This window comes from Polyergus mexicanus, unplaced genomic scaffold (genome assembly GCF_030449975.1).
Source record: "Polyergus mexicanus isolate NDT 795.1 unplaced genomic scaffold, iyPolMexi1.0 SCAF_16, whole genome shotgun sequence".
Taxonomy (NCBI): Eukaryota; Metazoa; Arthropoda; class Insecta; order Hymenoptera; family Formicidae; genus Polyergus; species Polyergus mexicanus.
Window position 1 is genome coordinate 3,891,897 of NW_027223336.1, and position 26,639 is coordinate 3,918,535.

Sequence of the window (26,639 nt, forward strand, 5' to 3'; positions counted from 1 at the left end):
CGAGGAAGATGCCGGCTTACGATAAGCGCACCGCGACTTTTCTGCCTTTGCGAGCGGCGCTTTTATCGCCTGCGTTCGTAAACAAAGGGGACGCGAACGAGAGTGTGAGAGAGAGAGAGAGAGAGAAAGGGAATAATCGGCCAGGCTGTTTCTATTCGGCGAATACGAGATACTAATTCCTTCGTAAAGTCATTCCTATAACGTACAAAAAATAACCAACCTTCAACCTTCTCTCTCATCTGTAATTTCATCAATTTTACGTCACGTGTTTATTAAATTTATCGAAAGATACGAAATAAAGTCAGGAAACATTTTATCAATCTTTCTCGTATCTTCGTACAACGAATGTTGAGATAATTTGAAATTATTTATCAATGGTTCACATGCTTGAAAACTGTATTGTATTATTACTACTTTTGCCATATTGTGTTTGCAAAATCTCGCGTCTGAATTTATGAATGATCGAATCTCGAATATTATCAACTTTTTCAGTCAGATTCTTTCACAATATTTCCGATTTTTTTTTTTTTTTTTTTTTAAATCTCTTGTATTTATACAATTTCTGTACATTTTTTTTATTCAGATAAAATTCAGAAGCATCTTTTCAATAAAAATTTATTATAAAAATAAAAAAGCAATATATATAAGCTCACTGTTTTACATCGAATCTCGAGTATTATCAATTCTTTTCAGTTACATTCTTTCACCACAATATTCGCGACTGTCAATCAATTTTTTTTTTAGTGATGTAAATCTCTTGTATTTATACAATTTCCGTACATTTTCTTATCCAAATAAAATTGAGAAGCATTTTTTCAATAAAAATTTATTATAAAATAAAAAAGAGATATATGTATAAGCTCACTTAAAAAAAAAAAAAAAAAATCTAAGCGAAAAGATGATTTAATATCAATATTGAACTGTTTATTAATTATTAACTGCATATATTTATTAAAATACATATATGCAAATTTTTGATATATTTATTCGTTTAATTTTTCTATATTAAGATACACATAATCTTTTAAGCTAATACTTGCGTGCAAATTAATAAGACAACAAACCGCTGACCGTCACTGCGTTCAATGCGTCATACACGAGGGGAAGCACGACATATCACTGTCCCATGTGCACACAATCGTATTTCCATGTATGATAGCGCATATTCGATTCATTTTGGAAACTCGAGGCCCCGGTCACTGTCCGCACGCGCGTAATAAAAGCTATCCGTTACATCACGACATTGCGGACAAGTCGTTTTGGGGTGGCTACTACCACGAGTCACAGAGAGCTAATCGCAAAGAGAGGGAGACTTTAAGGACAGCTGATCGTTACGCAGGAAGGAAAAGGGGGAGATGAGAATAGAGAGACGCGTGTCGAGAAGGGAATGTAAAAAAAAAAGGAGCGGGTGAATTAAAATATACGTCGGTGGCTCGTGCCGACTGATAAATGTGTCGCCGTAGCTGTGTGTGTACATGTGTACTCGCTTTAACCATGAACACCATAGCGTTACCCTACAGTAGCCACCATAGTAATTCCCCTTCCTCGCTCTGCTTCCGTCTCTCTCTCTCTCTCTCTCTCTCTCTCTCTCTCTCTCTCTCTCTCTCTCTCTCTCTCTCTCTCTCTTTCGCTCTAATTTTTTCCTTTGCCCTCTGTTATGTGCGCGTGTACCGGGTGTACCGCTTGTAAGAGCTGACCGGATCGTCCGATCTTGGATTGAAGTCAATATTTTTTTTTTTTTTTTTTTTTTTTGTTGAAAACTTGATCTGAAATTATTTATTGTTATTTTTCGCGTAATTTTCGTTTTTGCGAATCTCCTTTATGGAGAATTTTATCAAGCGCGTGTATCTAATTGGCAAATTAATTAAGATTGAAAATTAAACTTTTCCAGATACGTAATTACGTGCTCGAGTTTTGTTAAAGATATTTGTCTCGACATTTTTATGTTAATATAATTTCGTTGCGATGTCGCATTCTAGAGACGCGATTTTAATTATAGATATAGCTCGGAATTAATTGCTTCTAGATGGTAATAAGGTTCTGGATGGCCGACTGCCACTCGAATTCATAATTCACTCAGAAATGCAGCGGGCGGTGCAGGAAGCATTTCCCGCTTTTATTTTATGTGCCGGTGAACGAAGGGTGGTGAAGAAAAAAAAAATTAATGATACCGCATTAATTAAAAATTATTAGTTAAGTTTCTAATAAAACTTTTTTATTACGAAAGATATTCAGGAATCTTTTATAACAATCTGCTTTGGACACCATGTATGTAGGTTTCTATAGCACTCTGTGTGCTTCGTAGTTTGGACAAGGGTCTCCGGCCCTTTAAATGACAACGGGGGTCGTCGGCCCCTTTAAATTACCCGAGTTCGTATCGGACGTTACCCCAAAAGCTCTCCCAACTGTCGCTCTTGTTCCTTTTATACTTATGTTTTTGGAAAGTCATCGTTTAGATTTACATTATCAAATTACGAATGTTACAAATGTTTTCTTCACAATATTTGCGACTTTAAATCGAATTTTTCCAGTCATTAACAAAGTAAAACTTTTATTTATATAATTTTCATACGTTTCTTTATAATATTAAAGGCAATAATATTAAAAGCGTTCTTTCAATTAATTATAAAAATTAAAAAAAATAAATCGGCTTTCGTAGAAAAATCTATATAAAAATATTTAAATCGATCATCGACGAGATTGACGTTTATTGATTACAATATATATATATATATATATTTATTTTCGTGTATATTAATTATTTTACATATATGAAACTTGTTCGATAGTTTGTTGTTTTATTATAATTGTAATGTCAAAGTTAAGATAATTTGCGTCAGTTTTTACTCTCGATTGCTACCAACCGCAGGCTGTGCTTTATACAATTAAAGGCACTGGTTCTTGTGTCTAGTTCACGCGAATAGACTATACAAAAACTCGAGGCCACTTGAGCTTTCAAATGTCAAAGAAAAAGAAATGTCTTGTGCATCATTGTTTTCATGTTATGTGTTTTTACGTCCTTCGATATTTCGTGTTTACATCGATGCTATATAGTTTCTTCCACATTCGTTTTGCGATAAACTCATATACACGCCGTTTCGATGTTTTGAAAGTGAAATTTCCTGGAACTTTTTTCAATACCTTAGAATAAAATATGCAGATCCAACGATATTATAATTATCCAAGAAATTCACAATATATTTCACATTTATTGATAGGAATATATATTTCAATATACAAATGTATGTGTGTATGTACGATATGTGAGCTGTTAATATTATTATTATATAATTACAATGACGATTATTTATCTATATTGCGAGACCAATGTAACGTATGTGTTTTATTTGCAGATTTCGTACGTAGTTAGAGAGGATTCGTTAGAGGATTGCAATGATGGCGAACGGAATGGACACAGTCGTACAACAAAACGGAGGATCTACCCTCGGACAGACCTCGCAGGAGGAGTCGAAGACGAATCTCATAGTAAATTATTTGCCGCAGAGCATGACTCAGGATGAAATTCGTTCTCTGTTCTCCAGTATAGGCGAAGTCGAGAGCTGCAAGCTAATCCGTGATAAGCTTAGCGGTAAGAGATCCAGCGTTCTCTTATTATATCCTGTCTTTTCGCGTTAAGTGTTTAGACTCGAGTCGGCAAACGCATTAAACATACCGTCTATTTTAAGGATGATGTAAATTTAATTTTAAGATGTTGCGAGTTCTAATCGAATGTACGCGACGTATCGATATTAAATAAAATTTTGAAAACTGAATTTGCATCATTCTCAAAATCGGCGGTTCTTTTATTGTAATTTTCTAAACGAAAGAACTCTCCGTTACATTTTATTCGTATAATCGAGTTTGATTAGGCCGACTTAAAGTCAGTGATAAAAGGATATCGCAAAATATTGTCGTATAAAAGAATAATTTTATTAGAAAAATGAAAACTCGACGATTAATATTTTTACCTTATAACTTCGAAGAATGATTCTTTTCCTCTATAAAATATCTTCCTGTATTTTATCCCCCTGTACTATGCGTTTAAATTAAATCATTCTGTTTATATAATGCTATCCCATAAATTTTTGATTACGGTATTTTGCGCAGCCTATCCGTATTGATCCGTCATACCGGGTACGCATATCTTAGCATAATTCGGATCCGTACGTGCACGCCGGGTATATTCCGTGCAGTGGCAACGACGAGCACGTGTGTAGACGTTGCGACGCTATTTCGAGCCGCCGCGAAGAGAGCGGGGGCGGCGTTTGGTTTGAAGATTTGCCGCTTTATGCTCGACCTCGCCATCACGGAATCGCAGTACCGTGCTACGACGTTTGTTGCCTCGTATTAAACGCGTCGTTCGATCACATTCGAGACAATTCTTTCCTCATTTCGGTGAGAAAATTGTATCCTTATACCCTTCGTTGTTTATTTTTATCGAGAACGCAATTGAGAACAATATCATTGTGAAGAGAAAAATTTACTAAATATAGGGGGGAGAGATTTTTCTCAGATTTACTATTTTAACAGAATAGAATGTGCAAGCAATGTGACTGAATTGAATTTTTAAAGTTAGCTAAAATTAACTTTTCGGAACATTGTAGCATTAAGATATTGGAGAAGGATGAGAAAAATTAATATTATTCTCCCCTTAGAAAATAAAGCCAAAAAACAATTCGCTTGTGTATCCTCGCAGCTTCAGGCATTTCGCCAACTACTCGGTGATATATTTGCCACCACGCCATTCATAAAATTAATTCCGTCACGTATCGAGGAAATTATAGTCGGTATTATCGTGTTCAACTATTTCTTCAATATGATTCTATTCCAGTTAATAGATAGACGCGCGGATACGAACGAGCGATACTTTGAAATCCGTTGGCAACGTCGAGAGAAAAGCTATCGAGACATATTGTCGGCGATGAAATGTTTTCGTCGCTTCTTTGTCGCGAATCACATACGCGCGTAGCTCGATCGTTCTATTTGTCCAAGATATAAATCTAATGTCGCGAAATGTATACGAAATTTATCGAGCCACGTGTCTCTGTTTGCAGGTCAGAGTTTGGGTTACGGTTTCGTCAACTATCACCGGCCTGAAGATGCCGAAAAGGCTATAAACACGCTCAATGGTCTTCGTTTACAGAACAAAACCATCAAGGTGAGTGGAGTCTTTAATGTTTAATGCAGTCCTAAGTCTTCTATTTGTCCCTCGTGTAATCCTCGTAATAACGCACAAGAGGTTTCCCATCAAATTTCTTCAAAGATTAAATTCATAATTATTTCTTAATTTGCAATACAAAAGAAAGATATTAATATAGAGATCTCTTAATGGAATTTCGAGTTTGCTATTAATTTCATCGATATATTCGAAATCAATAGTCTCTTTTTTCATAGTCGACTGGTTTGTAAAGCGATCTGTCCGATTTCTAGAATGCTAAATGCATCTATGCGAGAGTGCAAGGCGGCAATGCAGCAATATAAATAGGTTGGCCTGGATTCGGTTTTATCGCGCGCGCGAACAAGAATAAAGAGATGATTATCGCGCAGGCACATTTTTTGGTTCTTACTCTAAGTAAGATTCAAATTATTTCAGTGACATTTATCTCTTATCGGTCGATTAATTCGCGATTAATATTCATTGGAGTTATAAAGAGATTATATTTCGGGATGTATTTGTTTCTCGTTTTAGGTATCGTACGCGAGACCGAGCAGCGAGGCGATCAAAGGTGCGAATTTGTACGTCAGCGGCTTGCCGAAGAATATGGCGCAACAGGATCTGGAGAATCTTTTCAGCCCTTACGGCAGAATTATCACATCGCGAATACTGTGCGACAACATCACCGGTAAGTCCCATGCAAATCCGTCTGTCGATTTTTTTCGCGAGAGCTTTTCATAGTGGATTTCTTTTACGGATCGATTAATCGCTTGTCAATTTTTCCGACGACGCGAAATAAATTATATAACAAAAATTTGACAGATCGTCGCACGCGCGCGCGCGTGCGCGCGCGCACACGCGTACATGATTATCGTTTAAAATATTTCTGTGATTTGTCTGAATTCTCTTGTACCAGATTTTTTCCATCGAATTGACTTAAATTCGATTTCTCTCACTTGTTTCTATTCGCGCTGAGGCACAAATTTTTGCACAAGATTAAAATCAATGTATCTATAATTTAAGACAGCGACAAAATTGAAAAAAAAAAAAAAAAACTATACATGGAGGATTTTAAATAAAACTATGTGTCCAGATCACAGGTGTGTAGGCCATGGGGTTAGAATTATTTAGGGTGGGTCGGTGCGCCATAAACGATAATGACAACGAAAGTGCGAGTAAAATAATTCGATGAAATGTGTGTTATAGCGATACGATAAAAATATTCCAACAACAAGCGAATGAAACCGCAAATCGTATCAGTTTCACTTCATTATGTTTTTTTTTCGCCCGTACACGCACTTTTTTCTCACCTTTCCTCATTCAAAGAACACGAATCAACAATTTCACGAGTACAGCTTCGCATATATGTACACGCAACTTCGTTTTTGAGGGGAGGTATATCTACCGACGAATACCGAATCAAGTGTCCCTCCCCGTCGTCTTTCGCTTTTAGTTTTTAGATCCTTCCCGAGCTGGATATTTCATTTACGTTTTTTAGTTTATTTGTGACAAACGCCCGCCCCTCTCTGGCCAGTCCAGATTGCACGAACAAAGCCTCATGGCCACCACCTCGATCTTAATTTCGCGCTTCCTTATCGTGCTCACTTTTCACTCTTTTCCATCCTTATACGTTCCGACACGTTCTCACGCATTATTATTATTACTTCGTTATCCGAACCACCAGGCTTTCTCCATCATCTCCAAGACTTACGTTAGATGAACATCGCTTTCGTTTCCCTCCCGCAAAAAGTGAACATGCGCGATACATCAAATTTTTCCCTCTTTGACACTCATGCTTTTTATATGATTAAGGAGATGAAAAATAGCGTAATTTACACGCAGTCCGCTCGCCCCTTATTCGCTCCATGTTTATTTTATTTAAAGCGATATAACGCGTTTTCTTTATTAAAGGCATGAAGGCAAACATTTGTTGCGAAAGCAACATAAACCGATTTAGCAACGATAAACAAAGCGTTACATAATATAGTCAAAATAGAATAACAGAGATCTCTTTATTAATACTTTTCGTAGAATTTCTTATATTTGTTTATTAAACCTTTTTTAATTTTACGACATATTAGTTTTATATTTTTTTTTTTATTATCCATATATATATGTGTAGAAGAAAAAAACATTTGTGATATTTTTTATCGATTTATCAAATGTGTAAGTTATTCAGATTAATTTATCGCAGTTCTTGCATCTCACGCATTATTGGAAATAAATTATGCACTATTTGATTTATTAAAAAATTTCGCAAAGAATTAAATGTTTTAGTTCAAGTCGTGGATGTGTTGCTTTTTTTTTTTCTTACATTTGAACGCGATTGTTGTTGCTCTTATTTTGCTTCTGTTGCGTCTCTCTCGTTAATCTCTTCACCTCGTCTTATCGCGAACACGTTTTATCCCCCAAACCGTCGACGAATCAGGGGCGAGCGAATCGCGCGTAGTGCTGCCAGTTGAATTTTAACGAGATATGATTTTTTCCGTTTCTTTTTAGTACGACAGTTTGTGACCGGCGGCGGAGACAATTTGCCCGGTACGTAATTCACAAATCTCTCTTTTTTCTTTTCCCTCATTACGTCCTTTCTAGCTGAAATGACAAGCAGCCGTTTCTTCCGATGCGCACGTCTCTCGTCTGCGCGCTCTCGATTTTTTTTTTTTTTTTTTTTTCCCCTCCACGTCTCTTCGTCGTGCACTTCGTCAATGTCACCGTCGTTAATAAAATGCACAAACGCGGTACAGTCGAGCATCGGAATCGAGAATCGATTTATACACGCAGAGTAAACATCGTCTCTTAAATGAAATTCATGTCTGCTTATATTAACAACGACGTCAAAATTAATAGCGTGAAATTTTGGCCAATTTTTAGGGACATTTGACGATTTCGGCGAAAGATATCAAAATTTAAAATATAAATTTTTCATGAATCTCGGCTGTATCGCTTTTGCAAAATGCGTTCGGGAAGAGGTACGACGATTTTTACGACCGTCAAAAATATGGAGAGATGACGAGAGAAAGATGCGCCTTACATTCTCAATCGTGCAACGATGGAAGACGCGCGCATCCAATGTTTTCCCTCCGAGCGCCATTTTTGTTTCTTTACGCTTTTTGTCATTCGTTATGATTATGATTTGCTATTACGATCTCTCGATTATATCTATACGTACGTCCACAATCGAATATACTCGCTCCTTTCTCTCTGTATCGCTTTTTTTTTTCTCTCTCACTTTTTCATTGTCGTTTCTTTCCGTTTCTGTCTACCCTTTATCGCGATGATGAGATACAACAGCAAAGTAAAGATTCGAAAGAAAGACAAAAAGACGCTCGCACGACAATAATGTACTGTCGGTGTGTTTGTAAAGAAACGAATCTGCGCGCACCGAACCACTCGCTTTGCGTGTTTGTGTGTGTGTATATGCGTATGTGATGTGCGTGTATACAATTTACAGATAAATTGACTTATAATTAAGTAAATTATTGGCATTTCTCGCGCGCGCTTGCGAAGGCACGCAAATGGCTTTTTTTTTTTTTTTTTTTTTTTTTTCACCATTACAAGTGATCGTAGCCGCCAATTTATCGCTACGCGATTAACGATATGCGAATACACGAGAACGTGCATTACAATTTGTGAGATGAAATGATGTTACTCGTGTCATACTCAGGGTAAAATGCGTGAAGCATGACAAATGAATATTTTTAAAGATATTGACGATATGAAAACGTGTTGATAGGTAAAAAGCGTAATATTTTAGAGCACATATCTTTTGGATATATTTATTTTTTTCTCTGTAAGGCCGCTAAATGAATTTTGTTAATTATGATTAGGAATACGACATTTTAAGAATATTATTTTTTTCCTATTCATTTAATATTCATTGGCATTAAATGACTATGGCAACTATATTTATTTATTGAATAAATTGAAGAAATTACACATATTAAAAGGTATATATTTTTATTTAAAAAATATTAGACTTTATAAAGTCTTCTTACAGCTAATTTTATATAAAAAACAAATGAATGTATTTGAAAACAAAATGTATCTCTTTAAAAACTTCAATTTTCTTAACGGCATACTCTAATCATCAATATTTTAAAAATATTCACTTATCACGCTTTACGCATCTCACTCTGTATATATCAATAACATTATAGAGAGGCTCACACGTGCAATGGAGCGATAACCGTCGCATTGTATAGGATGATGAATTGAGTTAAGAAAGCTAACTGAAAAGACACATTAATAATATTGTATAAATTAAAAAAAAAAAAAAATAAATAAATAAACAGAGATGATATCGCGGTAAAAATACCGCGTAGATGACAGTCACGAGTCAAAAGTATTCAGAATCAGGCTTTAAATATCGTAGCTTTTTATCTTCGCTGTTTTTCTTTCGCGATGTCTCTCTAGTCTCGTATTAAATCGGGGGGAAAAAAAAAAGTACGAGAGAAGCGACAGAGATCGGATGCGACCGGAAGCGGATCCGGTGCGATTCCGACAAGTCAAACGTCAAGTCAAACGTCATCTCGCAATAACCAGTGTGATCTTGTGTGTCCCGCCGACCTCTCGGACAGGCCTGTCGAAGGGCGTCGGCTTCATAAGGTTCGACCAGCGCGTCGAGGCCGAGCGGGCGATCCAGGAGCTGAACGGCACCATACCGAAGGGCTCGTCCGAGCCAATCACTGTCAAGTTCGCCAACAATCCCAGCAACAACAACAAGGCGATACCGCCGTTGGCCGCCTATCTCGCACCACAGGCCACGCGCCGCTTCGGCGGGCCCATCCACCATCCGACCGGCCGCTTCAGGTACATTCCACTGTCGCCACTATCCAGGTACCTACTCGCCTCTACTCGCTCTACCCAAGGATTCTCTCTATCTCTCTAATTCTGTCTCTCTGCTCTATCTCTCACTCTCTTTCTGCCCCTTTCTATTTTTACAGCTTTTGTTAGATTTTCGTTCAGGATTACTCTGTGCGATCAATTAATGCGATCTTCTCGCCTTTCTTCTTTCTTTTCATTCGCTTCTATTCCTTTATCGATTGGTTTGTCTGACGATTTTTCTTTACATATAGATCGAATTCTTTCTAGATTGAGCTATTTATCTACTTGTCCGTGGATCTGTCCTTATTCGTCCATTTATCTATCCAATTGCCCATTTATTTCGTTATTTATCTATTTATCTATCTATATCTATTGGACGCTACTTGTCTTTTTCCTTCTATTTTCTCTCTCTTGACACACGCCACACAGACACCACGCAAACACAAATACTCGATTAGATCGATCGGTCGTTCATATAATAAACTCGCTTAGAGAAACTTTGCTATTCTGATAATAACTTAGCATCGCAAAACGTAATATAGTTTTTTGTTATTTTTAATAAATGACGAGGGAAAATAACTGGCAGAGAATGAACGAATTTGAAAATTTTTGTACATGACATATATTAAATATATGATAATAATTAAAATAATAATAATTTACAAGATTTATATTAATGTGAATAAATTAATTATACAATAATGAAAGTCTATCCGCTATCCTATTATATTGCTTTTTAATTGTTTATTAATTGAGGCGAGTTGATTAAAAAAGCATGGCTTGATAATAAATATCTTGCCGATTGAACGATCAATCGATTGTAAACAATCAACGTTATCTTTACATTGTACGAGTTATTCGGCGCAAAGCTCCTCCTGCGATAATTCTAACTATGTGCGCATTAACATGTCCGTCTCTTATTTTAAGTTGTGACAGAGCACGCTCTGTTATTTTGCCGAAATTATTAGACTTTTGTGTTACTTACACGTTACTAATCCTTAAGTACGGTACTTTTCGTATTTTTATTTATGAAAAATCGCCGCGATATTTTACGAAACAATAATTCTACAGAAGATATTCTTCTTTTTTTTTTTTAATCCTGATTATTTTGTTGCTCAAGAAACAAATATTACTATTATTTTTAATTTTCAGTTACAACTAGAGTAACGCGTAATTTAAGACGTAGGATGAAAGATGGACGAGCAAAAGTTCGCGAAAAGATATAAAATGTTTCAGAGCAAAGGGTCGTATTCGCGATCGATACATTTCTATCAAACTTGCATATCGACGAAACGAAAGCTTGTTGAGGCCGATGGGATGGGAGGCACTCTATTGCCTTACCACAAATAATATATCTATGTTGGACGAGATAACATCGGTGCGCGTAATAAGAAACATCGGCCGGACCTCCTTTATTATTTACCATTGCAGTTGCATTACTTTAATTAATTATACGATTCTTGATTTGTGCTACTTTTCTATCCCTCTTTTATTTCTCGTCTTTTGCAAGGCCAGCGATCAGTAGATCTCACGAGGCAAATATGTACAATCTAATAATATCGTTATCCGATCGAAACATCGAATACGGAGAAATAATGCAATAATGCAAGATTGATTTGAAAACGAAGCTGATTCTTGGCCATTCTAGAAACATGGAGGAGCAAGACATGCACAATAATCTTTACATTCTGTATCAATACTTGTCGTCAAATTTCTATATAACACTGTTTTCATAAATTATTATATATGTGTGTTACAATATCGCCGTAGAGATCTTTCTATAATCATTTGATACCGACGACAAATGTCAGTCATAGAAAATATCAAAGACTGTAATGACACTCACAAGTTACATCTCTCTTTCGTTTCGAGCCTTCCGTATATAATACGCATAAGTCACGATGCTCGCTACCGATGTCTATTTATTTATATATATATATCTACTCGCATAATTTTGTTGCGAAGAAAACGATATACACGCATTGTACATCTTCATTGATCGCACACGCTAGGTCTGTTTGTATGTCAGACTCGAACTACAGAATTATTGAAATTCTTCACGAGATACGTGACAGACATTGATCGTTTGGTTCTTTTATCAAGTGCAAAGCGTTAACTGAGCTGTAGCTGCGCTTTGCTATCGCTTTTTCTCTTATTATCCTGTTTCTCTTCCGGCAGAAAGTGGTGCGGTAACAGTTATTAGATTGTCAATGTTGAAGAAAATTGTTCTCAAATTGTTGACGATTTTAGATTTGAGTAGAGCGAAGCTAATTTTCCACAATTTTTACAACATATAAAATGTATAATTTTCTCGCTTATCACGATTAGATTTAAATCATTAGATTAACTTACGAAATTCTCTTTCTTCTTTCTTAACAATCTTCAATATTTCTGCTTTTGTAATGTCTTTTTAATTTATTAAGACAATTGAACACACATTTTGTAAATGTCTTGAAAATTGTGGTAACGATATCGAGAGCTTATTTCATATTTCTTCTCTAGCATTATTTTTTCATATTGATGTTTGGAAAATACGATTTAAGTTCGATCAAAACAATACTTATCTCATTGCCGCGACAAACAATAATCCCTTAGCTTCCTTTCCCGATAGAGAATCGAAGTGATGCGATAAGAGATGAATTTTATTTTAATCTTTCACCGTAGATATTATATGTGGATGAGATGAATCTCTTCTCTAAATCTTTTTAAATATTATTTAAATAGATTACTCATTTTTTTTACAGTCTGATAGTAAACATTATTTATTGAAAATTGTATATGATATAAATTGGTTTAATTAAAAAAAAAAAAATTCCTATACTACCTTTACACTCTAATGTTACTATACTTTTATTCAAAAAGATTATACATATACTATTTTTTTCTGATATCACGGAATTAATTTTGCGACAAAGCAATTATCGGTAGGATAGGTATTTATTGCAAGTCACTTTCGCTTTTCTAAGTCCCGTATCGCATCTTCCCCCATTGTGTTTCATTGGGAGTAAAAATGCACCGCTATGTAGGAATAGAAAAATGAAATACGATGGCACAGAGGAAACGCCCGACTTATTCCTCCCCCCCCCCCCCCCGACTTTGGCTCGATCCCGGAGTATCTCTCTTCTTACGTTGTTCTTTTTGTGTTTTTGTTTTAGCACTGGCAAGGCCATGCTTGCCATTAACAAAGGCTTACAGAGGTCAGTATTTTTTTCGTTACTACCACTACGTTTTTCACTTCTGATTTTCATTTACATTTTACGTTGTGTGGCTTCGTTCTCTCTATCTCTATCTTTTCCATCTTCGACTCGTTACGAATTTAATATATTATTTAAGGTGCAATTTTATTTTATCATTAAAGCGAAGTTACGTTAATCAAAGTTTGTATAATTTGTAATTATTAATAATTATTACTTAAATTTTTTAAGTAATTCATTTTTGTTGTTCAGTCTTGTATGTTTTTGTGTGGAAAATTTTTCGTGATAATATTATTCAGATTTGTTATATCAATTTCTTTTCATGCAATCATAATTTCGTAACGGGATCCCAATATTCTTTGTATTTTCCATCACTTATGCATTTTTCACGCCTCTTTGCTTTGAATTTTGATTCAGTTGCAGACACAATGGTAGATATATCACGTTTTCTTGAGTCTCGCAACCAAGTCTCCTTGGTTCCTTCACTCCTCGTTCTTTCACTTATTTATATATAGTGCAATTCTTTATAGTAATGATTAAACTGCAGCAGTATTTGCCGTCGCAACATATAGCTATAGAATATTTAGAATTTTCTTCTTTTTCTATATCATTTATAAACGCCTTTCGAGAAAAAAAACGTAATTACGTATTGTCGAATTGGCATATCTTTTTAATAATAATCAGAGAATTTAAATTGCGTTTTATTGTAACTTGTTAAAGAAAAAAATCTTATCTAAAAATATTGTAATACAAAGAAAAGTGTTTGTTGATATTTTTATGGAAAATTACTCTTTACGAACAAGTTTCGTAAAAATGAGCGCGATTTTATCTTCGAGAGTAAATATGAGTTTCTGTAAACGTGTAAATAGAGGAAATCGGATGCAGATACTTATGCAAGTGTACATATATGTACATATGCTTAACGAATAACGGAATGAATTTACACGCAAGCAACGCGATGTTACTGTCCTCATTCCCTCGTCCTTATGGTCCTGTCGTTTCTTTTTTTTTTTTCACTCCTTCACAAATACACACTCGCACAACTTACACTCACACACAGAATTAAATCAGACATGTGCACGCGGTCGTAAAACCAACCAATGCACACAAATTTTGCGTACGCGTGCGTAAAAAAATACATATTTACTTCGCGATAACGTGTTAACAAGTAAAACAAATGTTCATGACGAATGCATACGTAATTACTGTTGGTGGCCTCGGCATTATACTGAGTACTCACCGAGATGTGCCCTGTTTTAACGCGGCTTGTGACGTCAAGTAGGTACGTAGATACTTTTTACAATTGTAAATAGTACCCTTAACTTTTATAAGCGCCCACGTATGGGACGTACTTTATACTTTGCTCCTGTTTTTCTAAAATCTCGTTTATCTATTGAATAATACTGTCGCACATTTAATGATGAATTATATCGTTGAACTTTTACTGTAGAATGTCATTCAAGGAACTGGCTTGCGTTGCAAGAAACACGTTTACTACCCCGCGTGTGACCCCGCGCATGTGAATGCATGAATGTGAAATAAATATACCTTTGTTCAATATCGCTTTTTTTTTTTTTTTTCACTGAATATATTACGTTATATTCTATTTATAAAAAATGCATGGTTCAAAAAAAGTCTAATTATGTTTGATTAGAATATCGATATTTGGTTAGCGCGATGTACTTTTGTATAATTTTCGTATCTCTATGCAAAATATGAACGAGTGACATTTCTACGGTTTTGTGTAATCTTGCTACTTGATTTTTGTATTTCTACTTTTATTTTTATTTATAAATTGAAACAAATCATCATTATAAATTCGTCTCTATTCTTCTTAACGTTTTTTCTCGTTTTTCCTATTTCTTGTAGCACAAATTTATTATACACGTACATAGAAATTTCCATATGATTGCTCAATGTTCGATGATCATTATCTATACAACATGTATCAGAAATACAAAGTAAAATGTAATTTATGAAATAATCTGAAATAAATATCGCTCTCTTTTTATAACACGGTCTTATATACATATGTATAAATTTGAGTCACTTATAGAGTTTCGCAGTTAAAATAGATCGATCTTTTTTTTACATAAAATACGATAATATTAAAGATGTATTTTTCTTCTAGAGAAATAAGTAACATAAAATTGAGAAAATATTTATTTTTAATTTTTTTTTTTTTTTTTAATATTCATACATTAATTTATATATTTTAAATTTGCTATAATAAATATACAATTGAAACAGATAATTCAGTATTTTGTATGTAAAACGCATGTCTTTCTAGACATTCGTGTATAAACGAGATTTGCACGTTATCCTTACATATCTCATATGCTATCATTATCTCTCGTGTAAATTATATAAAATATGAAATCAATTGTCACGCAATCTTACATAATTTTTCATCTTTTTATGCCAATATCATATGTAAATGTCTGCGAAAGTACTATTTATGTAAATAAAAATATCGTATATATCGCGCGAAGTAAATGTTTACATCGATATATTCGCATCTTTACACATTTAATTTCATTGGGATTGCGATATACTGTGCGAGTAGCGTATAATGTAAATCTCTCTTATATATCTTTTGTTCAGAATAGAAGTTATATTTCCAGCAAGTACAATATATTTATAACATGAACTGAACGGTGTTCAAACGTGCTTTCGTGAAACGTGTAACAATAATATAAAGTGAGAGCGAAACATTTATATAAAAAATATTAAATTTATACAAATAATTATAAATCACGTATCATTATTATATTAAAATATCTGTATTCGCTAAATTTTTTTAAATCTTAATTAAATATTTCTCTTTGTCATATAGATATGAGATTTTATAAAATTTTCCGCAAGAAAAAAAAAAGGAAACATTTCCGATTATATAATTTATACTAAATTATTGTAGCCAGAAAATACATTTATATTTTCGATCCGCGATTCGAGACCGATTCATCTACGATTTGGTATTACTGCGAATAAACGTTATTCGAGGAGTAATCACGTTTCAGCATCGTTCGTCGCCTCCGCGACGCCGTCATTGTCAGCCGCCATCGGGCGATGACGATGTCCGTTTAATCATCGGCCCGGCCACCGTGTTCCAGGTACAGTCCGCTGGCGGGCGACCTCCTCGCGAACTCGATGCTGCCCGGTAACACGATGAACGGCGCCGGCTGGTGCATCTTTGTGTACAACCTCGCGCCCGAGACCGAGGAGAACGTGCTCTGGCAGCTGTTTGGGCCGTTCGGCGCCGTCCAATCGGTCAAGGTGATACGCGACCTGCAGACGAACAAGTGCAAGGGCTTCGGCTTTGTGACGATGACCAATTACGAGGAGGCGGTGGTAGCCATACAGAGCCTGAACGGCTACACTCTGGGCAACCGCGTGCTCCAGGTCAGCTTCAAGACGAACAAGAGCAAGGCGGCGTAGGACGAGCAACAGGCGGCAGCGGCGGCGGTGGCTGCGGCCGCGGCAGCGGACGCGGCGGCGGTAGCGGCGCCGTACCATCATCGTCGCCATCGGCTGCTACGTACTGCGGCGGTGGTACAGCTGCCGATGCCGATACCGGCGGGTCATCTTTACAACAAGCGGGGACCCGGCCAGATACCGGGCGTTATCGGTGGCAATAACAACATCAACAGTCACATCGGCGGCAGCGGCATCTTTCATGGAGGAATCAAGGCCCAACGGCAGCCGTTCCTTCAACGTCTACCGTCGCGCATACACGATCTCACTCGAGCAATCGAGATGGCCGTTTCGGGAGCGGCGAATCCTGCAACGCAGCAGCAGCAGCAGCAGCAACAGCAACGTCAGCACGCGCAAGCCAAGGAGACCTCTCTGAAGAGCAAGCCCAACAACAACCGTCAGGCCGGCAGCAAAAAGCTCCAACAGAGCGAGAAAGCGTAGTTGCGAGGAGTGTGTATGTGCGTATGAGAGAGAAAGGGTGAAAGAAACGAAGCGTATACGTGTGAAAATGAATGAAGAGAAAAGGGATAATGAAGGAAGGAAGGAACAAGAAAGGTCGCGCGAGAGATAATTAGGAAAAAGTGGGTAGAATCGTTCGACTGTCCGATATATAACCGTGGAACTGTGCGTGTAGAAAGCTTAAAGGGAAATAGGGGAAGGGTGGAAAAAAAAAGATGCAACGTTAACGATCGTCGAGTCCTCTCATTATCCTTCCGTTCCTCGCTGCGCTCGCTGCATCCTCCCGCGCTTCTTCTCTGTCGCGTTTCTATGCTTGCGCTTGATCGCGGTCAAGGATGCGGGAGCGAAAGACATCCTCGGTATATTTTATTGACACAATCGAAAAGAAATTTGACAAGGAGGACGAGAGAGATCGATGTCGCGCTTTTGCCTCTACGTTTTTTCTCTACGATCATCATCGATACAGACGCCGCGAGAGTAGGAAATTTTATTCCTAGTCACTTTGAGATATAAAGTCCTCTAATCGCTTGACTCGCGAGGATATTGCGAGAATAAGATGAGAGAACAGTGAAAAAAGGAGGGACGGAAGGAAGGGGAGACCGGGGCACGTGTTAAGTCTTTACGTGCGCTCTCGCACAGTGACCGCTCGCGGGTCCTGTACATACATATTTGTCGATTTATATGTATATGTACGCGAGGGCGTTTGTGTGGACAACGTGGTGTCCGCGTGCGTAAAAAGGGGGACAAGATAAAAAAGAATAGCTCGAGGAGATGCAGAGAGCCGAGATGCGAAAGGAAGAGAGAGAGAGAGAGAGAGAGAGAAATGACTTTCCTCATATTATGACATTTGACGATGCGTCGAATGCCTCCGCCGGGCACTTTGGTCAATTTTTTTTCTTTTTTTTCTTTTTTTTCTTTTTTTTTTTACTTAACGTACATCCATGACCGGATTAGTCACGACGATATCGGGCTGTGAGACTGAACTACTCGTCACAAACACACAAGCATATATACACACATACACGTATACGTACACTTAGAAGAACGATCAATAAAATGCGCGGTGTTAAAAATGGCGGGCTGTTGTAAAAGAACATATTTCGAATTTCTCGAGACGCGTTTACGTGAGATAGGACTCGTCGTGGGGAACACGTGGATCACGTGACAGCACCTCGCGCTTCCTGGTCGCGAACGAAATATGAAAAAAAGTGAATGGATGGGAGAGAGCGAAAGAGAGAGAGAGAGAGAGAGAAATAGAGGGGAGTATAAAAGAATGAAACCTCAGAGAAACACACAGTGCTTAGTAGTAGGTGGTTATACATACTCGTTTTATGTATAAGTTTTAGAGAGTATTAGCGTCGTGTGGATGAGAACTAAAGCGAGAGAGAGAGAGAGAGAGAGAGAGAGAGAGAGAGAGATGTGGAATATGGTGAAAGTACGAACGAAGGAAAGGCAAAGAGAGAAAGCTGGAGAAGAGATTAGAATCGATTTTTTTCGCAGAAACCCATAAGAGCGAGAAACGGGTCTGACTGTTATCGAGGCTCGCGAAGATATCAATTAATTGATTGGTGAATTAATCGCGTGAAAAAGGTGGAGGATTCGGGGGTGTAAAATGCGAGGAAATAGATGTACCAACAGCGATAGAATACGGGAATCGGTAAAGAGAGAATGATATATAAGATATTGGGGCAGGGCTCGCACTCACAGAGTTCGAACGGATACGATGTGTATGTAGACCTTAAGGTAAGCCTAGTTTAATTAAAAGAGATGTTTACCCCGTTTGTGACGAGAGCCATCGAGAGACGTATTTATTCCCGGGCCGGGGCTGTATGTATGTGCTCCCCGTGGGTGACAAGGAGCTATCGATAGACGGCGAGGAGCACGATTTCGAGGAGGGATCGCGAAGCGATACCGCGTGCTAATAACTATGTAAAACATTTGTGCTAGTCAGTATTGACGTGGTCTCCATCCCCGTTCATACGCGCGTAACGCGTCGCTTTCCTTTTTTTTTTTTTTTTTTTTTTATATAAAACGTACTTATTAAGTAGTAAAAAGGCGCTTTCGCAGAATTCTCTAACTCTCGACAAATCTCCGCAGAGGTGCACTGTCCTAGAGGATGTTTTACGACGTTTTGCAGCCTTACGGCCGTCGATCCTTTTACAATGTCTAAGAGATTCTTGTGTGCGAACGTGACGGATCTCTCAAGAACGGGTTTCTTGTCTCTTTGATAGAAATTAAAAACTAAAAAAAAAAAAAAAAAATAAAATACTTCTTTAATCTTCGCGTATATTTATAACTTTTACTTCACATTTACGGTATGTCGGATACAAATATTTAAGCGCATAATCGCTCAAGCATCACGTTGGATTTTACGCTTTTCGTCGATTCGGTATTGCACGTCTCAAGAAATGTAGACATTGATCATGCAATTGATTATCAATGCAAACGATAATGTTGTTTAAAATAGAAAAAAAAAACATATATACATATACTTACAACATTCGTCATTTCGCCTCAATCCTGTAAAGCAGAGAATCGAAGAAACAATTATACATTTACGCACGGATTTAACTCTCTTCAGACTCTTGAAATGCCGAAGGGGAAAGATATTTTGCGTATTCTTCAAGGACGGTGCACGCAAGTATGCGATACACGGATTAACGGCAAAATTGGTCAACGTATCTGAGATTAGATTACAAAACCACGCATCTAGTCCATGTGCAAACTGACGCGCTCTCTTCGCGCAAAAGGGGATAAATGTTTAGCAGAGAGAGAGAGAGAGAGAGAGAGCGAGCGAATACGGGGAAATTGGAGGCGAACGCGATGACGAGTGCGATTAAGTGAAACCGACAAGCGGGTCAAGTTTCTCACGTTTGTTTAGCAGCGCAATCATTGATCCAGTCTTTTTTCAATCGTGGATAGATTCGGTGACGAATGGGTGACCTAGACAGAATTGTGTCTTAAAGCGATTATCTCTGTACTTTTATTAAACTACTTTTCAATTTTCATTCTATATGCGTCTCAAGGACATTCTCTATAACTGTGAATAGGCTGAAATCGCTTTTTCAAAATGACTCTCTTCGTTCGCCATCGCGGATATGTTTCTACACAACCGCGTGGGAATAATCACGACCGTATAGATCATTTTTTCATAAACGATTTCCCGCACCCGCTTTTCCCGCGAGCGATTTTTCACAGCTGTTAGATAGTATCTTGATCGCGATCGTGATTTTCACGAGATGACTTTTGACCGATTGACGGGATCTCTGGATGCGCGAAACAGCGAGCGTGAGAATACGGAGGATCGCATGTACTCGATTCGCAAGCGAGGCGACGCTCGATTAAGGACTAAATTTAGTCAAAGAAACCAAAACGGGGCGCGTTAATACATGTATATTGTTCTCTATTTATGTGTACCTTTTTGTGTCTAGTCCGGGAGTCGGGGGAGACGCGAGAGAGGGCCAAGGATGCTGTTTACCCGTCCCGTCCCCTCTCCTCAGAAAAGTCTATCTCGCGGCTCCCACACGCGAGCATTGTGGGTTTTTTTTTGTTTTTTTTTTCCCCCTAAGATATTGCTTTATTTATTCACAGCCGTCGTCGATTCGCGCGCGAATCCTTATCTCGGATGAAGGACGCCGGGTGTCGGCGAGAGGCGGCAGGATCTCGAACATTAGTGCAAATTAAAGCGTCGACGTGCCTTTAAACGTCGCCGCATAAACGCAAACTTAGCAAACTCGCTGATCGGAGGGTGTTCGAGCGACGATTAATCTCCCTCTCCCACCTCGTCACTTATAATTATTGCAACGCTATTATATGGATGTGTCGCGAATATATTGCGGTAATGTTCGTACGAATAGTAGTTTTTCGATTTAATTGCGTTATTTAAAAGAGCGAGCAGTGAGTTTTATTCGCGATTTGAAATACACTTTTTGTGTGTTTGTCGCAGACATAAGTCGCCACTAGAATTAAATGACAAATGCTGACGTGCATTAATGCCACTCGAAGGTGTTGCATATGGTCGGCAGCTATATACGGATACGTGAGAGATGAATCCCTCGACAGCATCCTCTCGATATCAGCGAGGCGTCCGTTTTTTTCGGACGTTTCTCTCGTATTGTGTACGATTATATATATATATGCCATTATAACAATTATTCTTCTCCTTCTATCATTATTACCGTATTATGATTAGACTTATTATTCTGGTTACTATATTATTATCGCCATCGTCATTGTCTCATTATTATTATTATTATTATTATTATTATTATTATTAATTATTATTATTACTTATGATCGTGTATATCTTCTGTGTCTCTTGTCTAGTAGCTACGTGTAACCTCTAACGCCTCGTTACTTAATTAATTCTTGTAGAGAGGAGGCTATAAAGATATACTTTACAGTCACTCTTCATTTGCTCACTTTAACATCGCTCTACTGTCGCTCTACTTTCTACCACCCGCTCTATAACTATTACATTGCTACTACTACTGTTACCAGCACTACTATACTTACCACTTACTACTACTACTTACCAACTATTTATTTATTTATTTAATTAAAATTATTAAATAACATAACTATTATGTTTTATTTAAGGATTAAACTGATTTGTGTTTGGTTCAAACGAGTCGTTTGTTTTATTTCTATTAAAATGTTTCAGTTGCCATACATGTTCACCGGATCCCGATCTCCTGTTATATCACCGATTTATTCCCCCCCCCCCCCCCCTCCCAACCCTCTCCCATTCTCACCGACATTCCACGATATCTTCTTTCCGGCATTCCACGAGTTACAGACTGATTTAATAGCGATGTAACGACGAGCCGCTCGACCTCGATGCACGAGACACGCTTATGGATCCTGGTTCGTAGCGTCTTTATTATTATAGCAATTACTATTTAGTAGAATTCTCGCGAGCACCGCACCACGATGCGAGAGAAATCATTTGCAAACCGCGATTTGTTTATTATAATTAGAAACGAACGAGGGTCAAGCACGTGCCATCTTTTTTCAAAATGAAAAAAAGATTACGTTTTAGATACTTATTTTCGGCGGCGTTCGCACGATAATGCGTACGATACTGGCCACCAGACTGCGCGTATTCGCGATTTCTGAATAGTATAAAGAAATCGGATTGGTCGAGTTAGGCGAATCTTTCATTTATACTATTTGCGAATTATAAACGAATCGCGAATACGCGCATAGCGTGACGCACAAGCGCTCATTAGAGATTATTATACGCGTATAAATTTCAAATTTCAAGCTAGTCATTAATATCCTGTTTAATATCTCTGGAGTATGTATGTCCTCTAAAGAGACCCGCGATCGAAATAATTGCATTGTAGAGGAATGGACTCGATGACGGGTAAGATGGAAAAAATCGAATCGAGTTCGGTGTCACGATTCTATGAAAATAAATATAATAGTTTCGTTACATTTTGATAGTACGCGATCTTTCGCGAGGGGACGTAGTCGTTCGATAAATTAACTCTATCGAATCGTTGATTCAACACGCTTAACGTAAGGATCGGATACGACCATCGAAATTACGCCTGTCGTTTTAAGAAACTCGTTATACAAATTCGCGGATCCTCGCCGGAGCGATTCACGTCGGATAAAAAGAAATTCGAATTTATAGCAAATCCAATAAAATATGTCAAGCAATAAGTTACTTGCGTATCTTTCGCGATGACATAATTCAGAGAGGATAAACAAGCGATTCATCCCTTTCCAAGTATCGGCGAATACTTCTGTGATTAGTTATGTTCGCCGATGCTTAAAGTCCGATAAGCGTCTTTCTGGATCTTGATCGATCGTCTAAGAGGAAGGCGCTCGAGATATAAGGGTAGGCATAAGATATAAAAAGAGAGAGAGAGAGAGAGAGCGGAAGAGATGGATGCGAGGACCAAGGCGAGATTGAGAAGGAAACGAAAATGTGTTTCACGAGAGAAAAGGGCGGCGGTCGAAAGAGTGGTGCGAGCCCTACCCCTACGTTTTTAAGGGATGCGTACTCGCTCGTAACGATTCGGATCAGATTTTACTGTCGTTGGCGAAAGGACGCGGAGATAGAGGCGAGTTCGAGAGAGAAAATGCGAGAGAAAGAGAGGGAGAGAAAGAGAGAATGAGCACGCTAATCTACTTAAATATAATATATTACATACGATTATTACGTTAGATATACATTATGTGTATTGTATTTATGTCTCAATAATCGTTGTTAGTTATATCGCTATGATGATGATGATGATAATGAGTATGATAATTACCGATGACTTCGGAGAAGGGGAAGTAAAACACACGCGCGGAATCAGACACGCATACACACAGTACGTATACTATCGCACACACGCAACGCGCGCGCGAGCGCGCGCGAGCCTGATCTGTGCGATTGTGGAGGTATCGCGAGGGAGATTTTTTTTCAATTCAACATTAATTTCAAGATACATACACTATTGTGTGCGTATCAATCTATAATCTCTTAAAAAAATTTAATTTATACGGTTATCAATTTTTAATTTTATGTAACAAGTTTCTGTGTTAAAAATTTTTTCATCTTGTTCCCCAAGATTGTTAAAAAGATTTTTCAATCAAAAATACGCTCTGCGTATTTTTTTAATGCAATTCGATCGAATCTCCCATGCACCTCGTCGATCGCCCGGACACGCTCGTAGGACGCGAGGACTTTCCCAACGACAGGATCAAGGATATATCCTGCAACATCTCGAAAGAGACGAGAGCCTCGAAGTAGATCGGTACATTCGCGGTTTCTAACTGATTTCTGCGATGGACGAACGATATTACATTTATTAAACGATTTACATTTAACCATTAGTCGCATTATCGATATTATTGTACTACTAACTAGCGCTCGTACCCTCTTATACTCGTAAAAAAAGAAGAAGAAGAAGAAGAAGAGAGAAAGAAAGAGGAGAAGGAAGGAAAGGAAGAAAGGGCAGAGATTGCGAGAGAAACGGAAACGCGCGTTGGAAATCAGTCTGTCGGATGATGGATCGGCGCGCGATGATGGAAATTGGCAGGATAGGCGAAAGATTAACGTCACGAGATTAATGACGATTATTATTAGGACGTTCTCGCGGCATCGTATCCGAGTGAGAACGATAAAGCGCGTCGAAGTGTAAAGTCGCGCCGCAAAGTCCGAGTCTCATCTCATAGATTTCGTCCTAGATTCGCACGATTTTGTCACGCGACTTTAACGTATCCCGACATAATTGAACCTCGGCGTGACCTTAAGGGTATTCGTGAAGTACGGTACAGCGGGAACTTCCTATTGTGCTCGTTCGTCAGCGAAGTGGCCGGATTTGCTGTCGTCGACGGGAAACCTCGAGGATCGAGGCGCGGCGCGCGATTCCAGGAGCGGATCCTCGGGACTTTGACGACGGATCCTTTTGGAGTAGCGCGGTATTGTTCGCGGAGAGAACGTTATTCTCGGCAGTGAGGGATGAGAGGTGGCTTGGCCGGATGGAAAGGCAAACCGACCGGAAGACGACGGTGCGGTGACGAAGGAACGATAGCATCGAGCCCCAAAAACCGTGTGATCCGTGAGTTTACACGCTCGTGAGATCGAACGTTTAGGGGGCCCGTTTCTCGGCAGTTCCATTAATTTCGTTGAGAATCCTCATATTCTTTGATATATCGCAAGAAATACGAAATTTTTAATGACATAAATTTCTTCTTAACTCTCATACTTAGGTCGTCCTGGAAATATTAGCAATGTGCGGATGTTGTGTTTCATGAAAATGAATCTTAATTCTCTCTCTTCGCTTGAATATAATTACTTTGAAATATGCCCTATTAATCGCTCGCATTACTTACTTATCTTTTCATAATTTTCTTCATATCTCATTGCTGATATTTCGCGATATATAAATTTTGAGAGATTAATCGAAATGAAGCGGGCGCGATGTTTATTCGCCTCACATTGTGCAATATCAAGTATTTTGTCGCTCGGTCGAGGTGCGGCTCCGGGGAAAAAATCCAAAAGTGGTGCTGTAGTCAAAAACATTATCTTTTTTTCGCGGACTGGCGCCTCGCCGAAGACAGCCCGAATGATTTAAATCCAATCGAAGCCAATCATATGTAATTAAGTGCAATCGCGGCAGTCATTGACGTTGACGAAATTAGTCGCCCGAAGCTGGGAATAAAATTTTTCGAATAACAACGAAACCGACTTTGTTTTTTTTTTCTTTTTTTTTTCCCGTAACATTTATCGGTCGTAGAGATTCCAGTAATTGGATGGTTTTGCGAATGGTTTTGCTGAAAATTCGAGGCTGTGATGATTTTCAACCCGAGACGAAAAGACGCGCGTATGCGACGGATTTTGCGCGAAAGATCATCCGAGAATTTTCAGCGAAACTGTTTCGAACATGTCGAGCAGAATAGCGTCGCTGTATGCTAAAATACGCACAAAACGTCGTCATTATGTGAACGGCGACTTGTTTGTTAGTTGTAAATCACGAGATTGTCCATAAATCATTGTCATTAATATATCGCATCGTCATTCATCCATAATCGTGGCATTCATCATTTCGATTCCGCTTAAAGATTCATTCGTCGATTCGTTGACCCATTGATCATCTCATCGCGCCATTATGTATTCTCATCGAAATGCCACGATATGTTTCATCGAATCATTCACACATCATCACACGCATACACGCATACACACACTCGTAATCATTATTCCATTTCATACATTAAAATGCGGCATAATAAATTTATTACAAGACTCACAGTCATTGATTCATTCACCCATCGTCATGATTCATCATTAATCGTCCTCCCTCGTGTTACGAGTAAAACAGATGTAACGTATATAGGGGAAAGAGAGAGAGAGAGAGAGAGAGAGAGAGTAAGATATCATATTCGAGTAAATGTACCATCGTTATATCATCATTAATGATCGAATAAACATCGCTCGCCCTAAAGGGAAAACTTTTCTTCCGATCCAGGCACCCTCTTATCGTTCGAGAGATAATCCTCATTTAATTAAAAAATGAGAATTATATATAATCCACGAACTTCGATCGTCGTCTTTGTGGATCTCGCGAGCGCCTTTTGCATTTTTTTTTTTAACTGCCAGTGATATTAATTTAATTTTTATTTTCGTAAAAATTTCAGATATTCATTTTACATGTTATAATATTCATGTTACAAGTTATAATAATATGCGATAACCTGATCTTCCTTGGATATTAATTATCTTGAATCGACAATTTATTTTATAACGCTATTTGATAAATCTAATTAAGCGTTTCCATAATGGTTTTTGCGTAAAGGATGCAAGCGGCACTCGCGACATCGGCAATACGATTGCGAAAAGGGTAGGTAATGAAATTGCATAATGCGAGACGGTGCGTGACTTTTGCGACGGATTCGGGCGTGCCCGCACGCACGCACGCACGCACGCACTTCTGGCATGCGTAAATCCGGAAACGTGCGCGTGAGACGTGGGCGGCAAAACGTGGGATGGGAACGGCGTCATGGAAAAGCGGCAAAAGCAACTCTAGCTC

General features: G+C 38.1%; 1 protein-coding gene across 13 annotated transcripts in view; it reads left to right on the forward strand.

Moving 5' to 3' along the window:
- The window catches only part of LOC138940235 (ELAV-like protein 3), a 50,505-nt gene extending 31,133 nt beyond the window's left edge, over positions 1-19,372 (forward strand). For 6 of the 13 annotated variants that reach the window (XM_070308895.1, XM_070308894.1, XM_070308893.1 and 3 more), the window contains 7 exons: positions 3,354-3,589; positions 5,055-5,158; positions 5,690-5,843; positions 7,655-7,693; positions 9,733-9,991; positions 13,135-13,176; positions 16,287-19,372. In XM_070308895.1, coding sequence (XP_070164996.1) covers positions 3,394-3,589; positions 5,055-5,158; positions 5,690-5,843; positions 7,655-7,693; positions 9,733-9,991; positions 13,135-13,176; positions 16,287-16,611 — 1,119 coding nt within the window. In that variant the 5' untranslated portion in view covers positions 3,354-3,393 and the 3' untranslated portion in view covers positions 16,612-19,372. The remainder of the gene's footprint in view (positions 1-3,353; positions 3,590-5,054; positions 5,159-5,689; positions 5,844-7,654; positions 7,694-9,732; positions 9,992-13,134; positions 13,177-16,286) is intronic. The other 7 variants (XM_070308896.1, XM_070308898.1, XM_070308900.1 and 4 more) reach the window with 7 other exon arrangements.
- Positions 19,373-26,639: the final 7,267 nt, after the last annotated feature.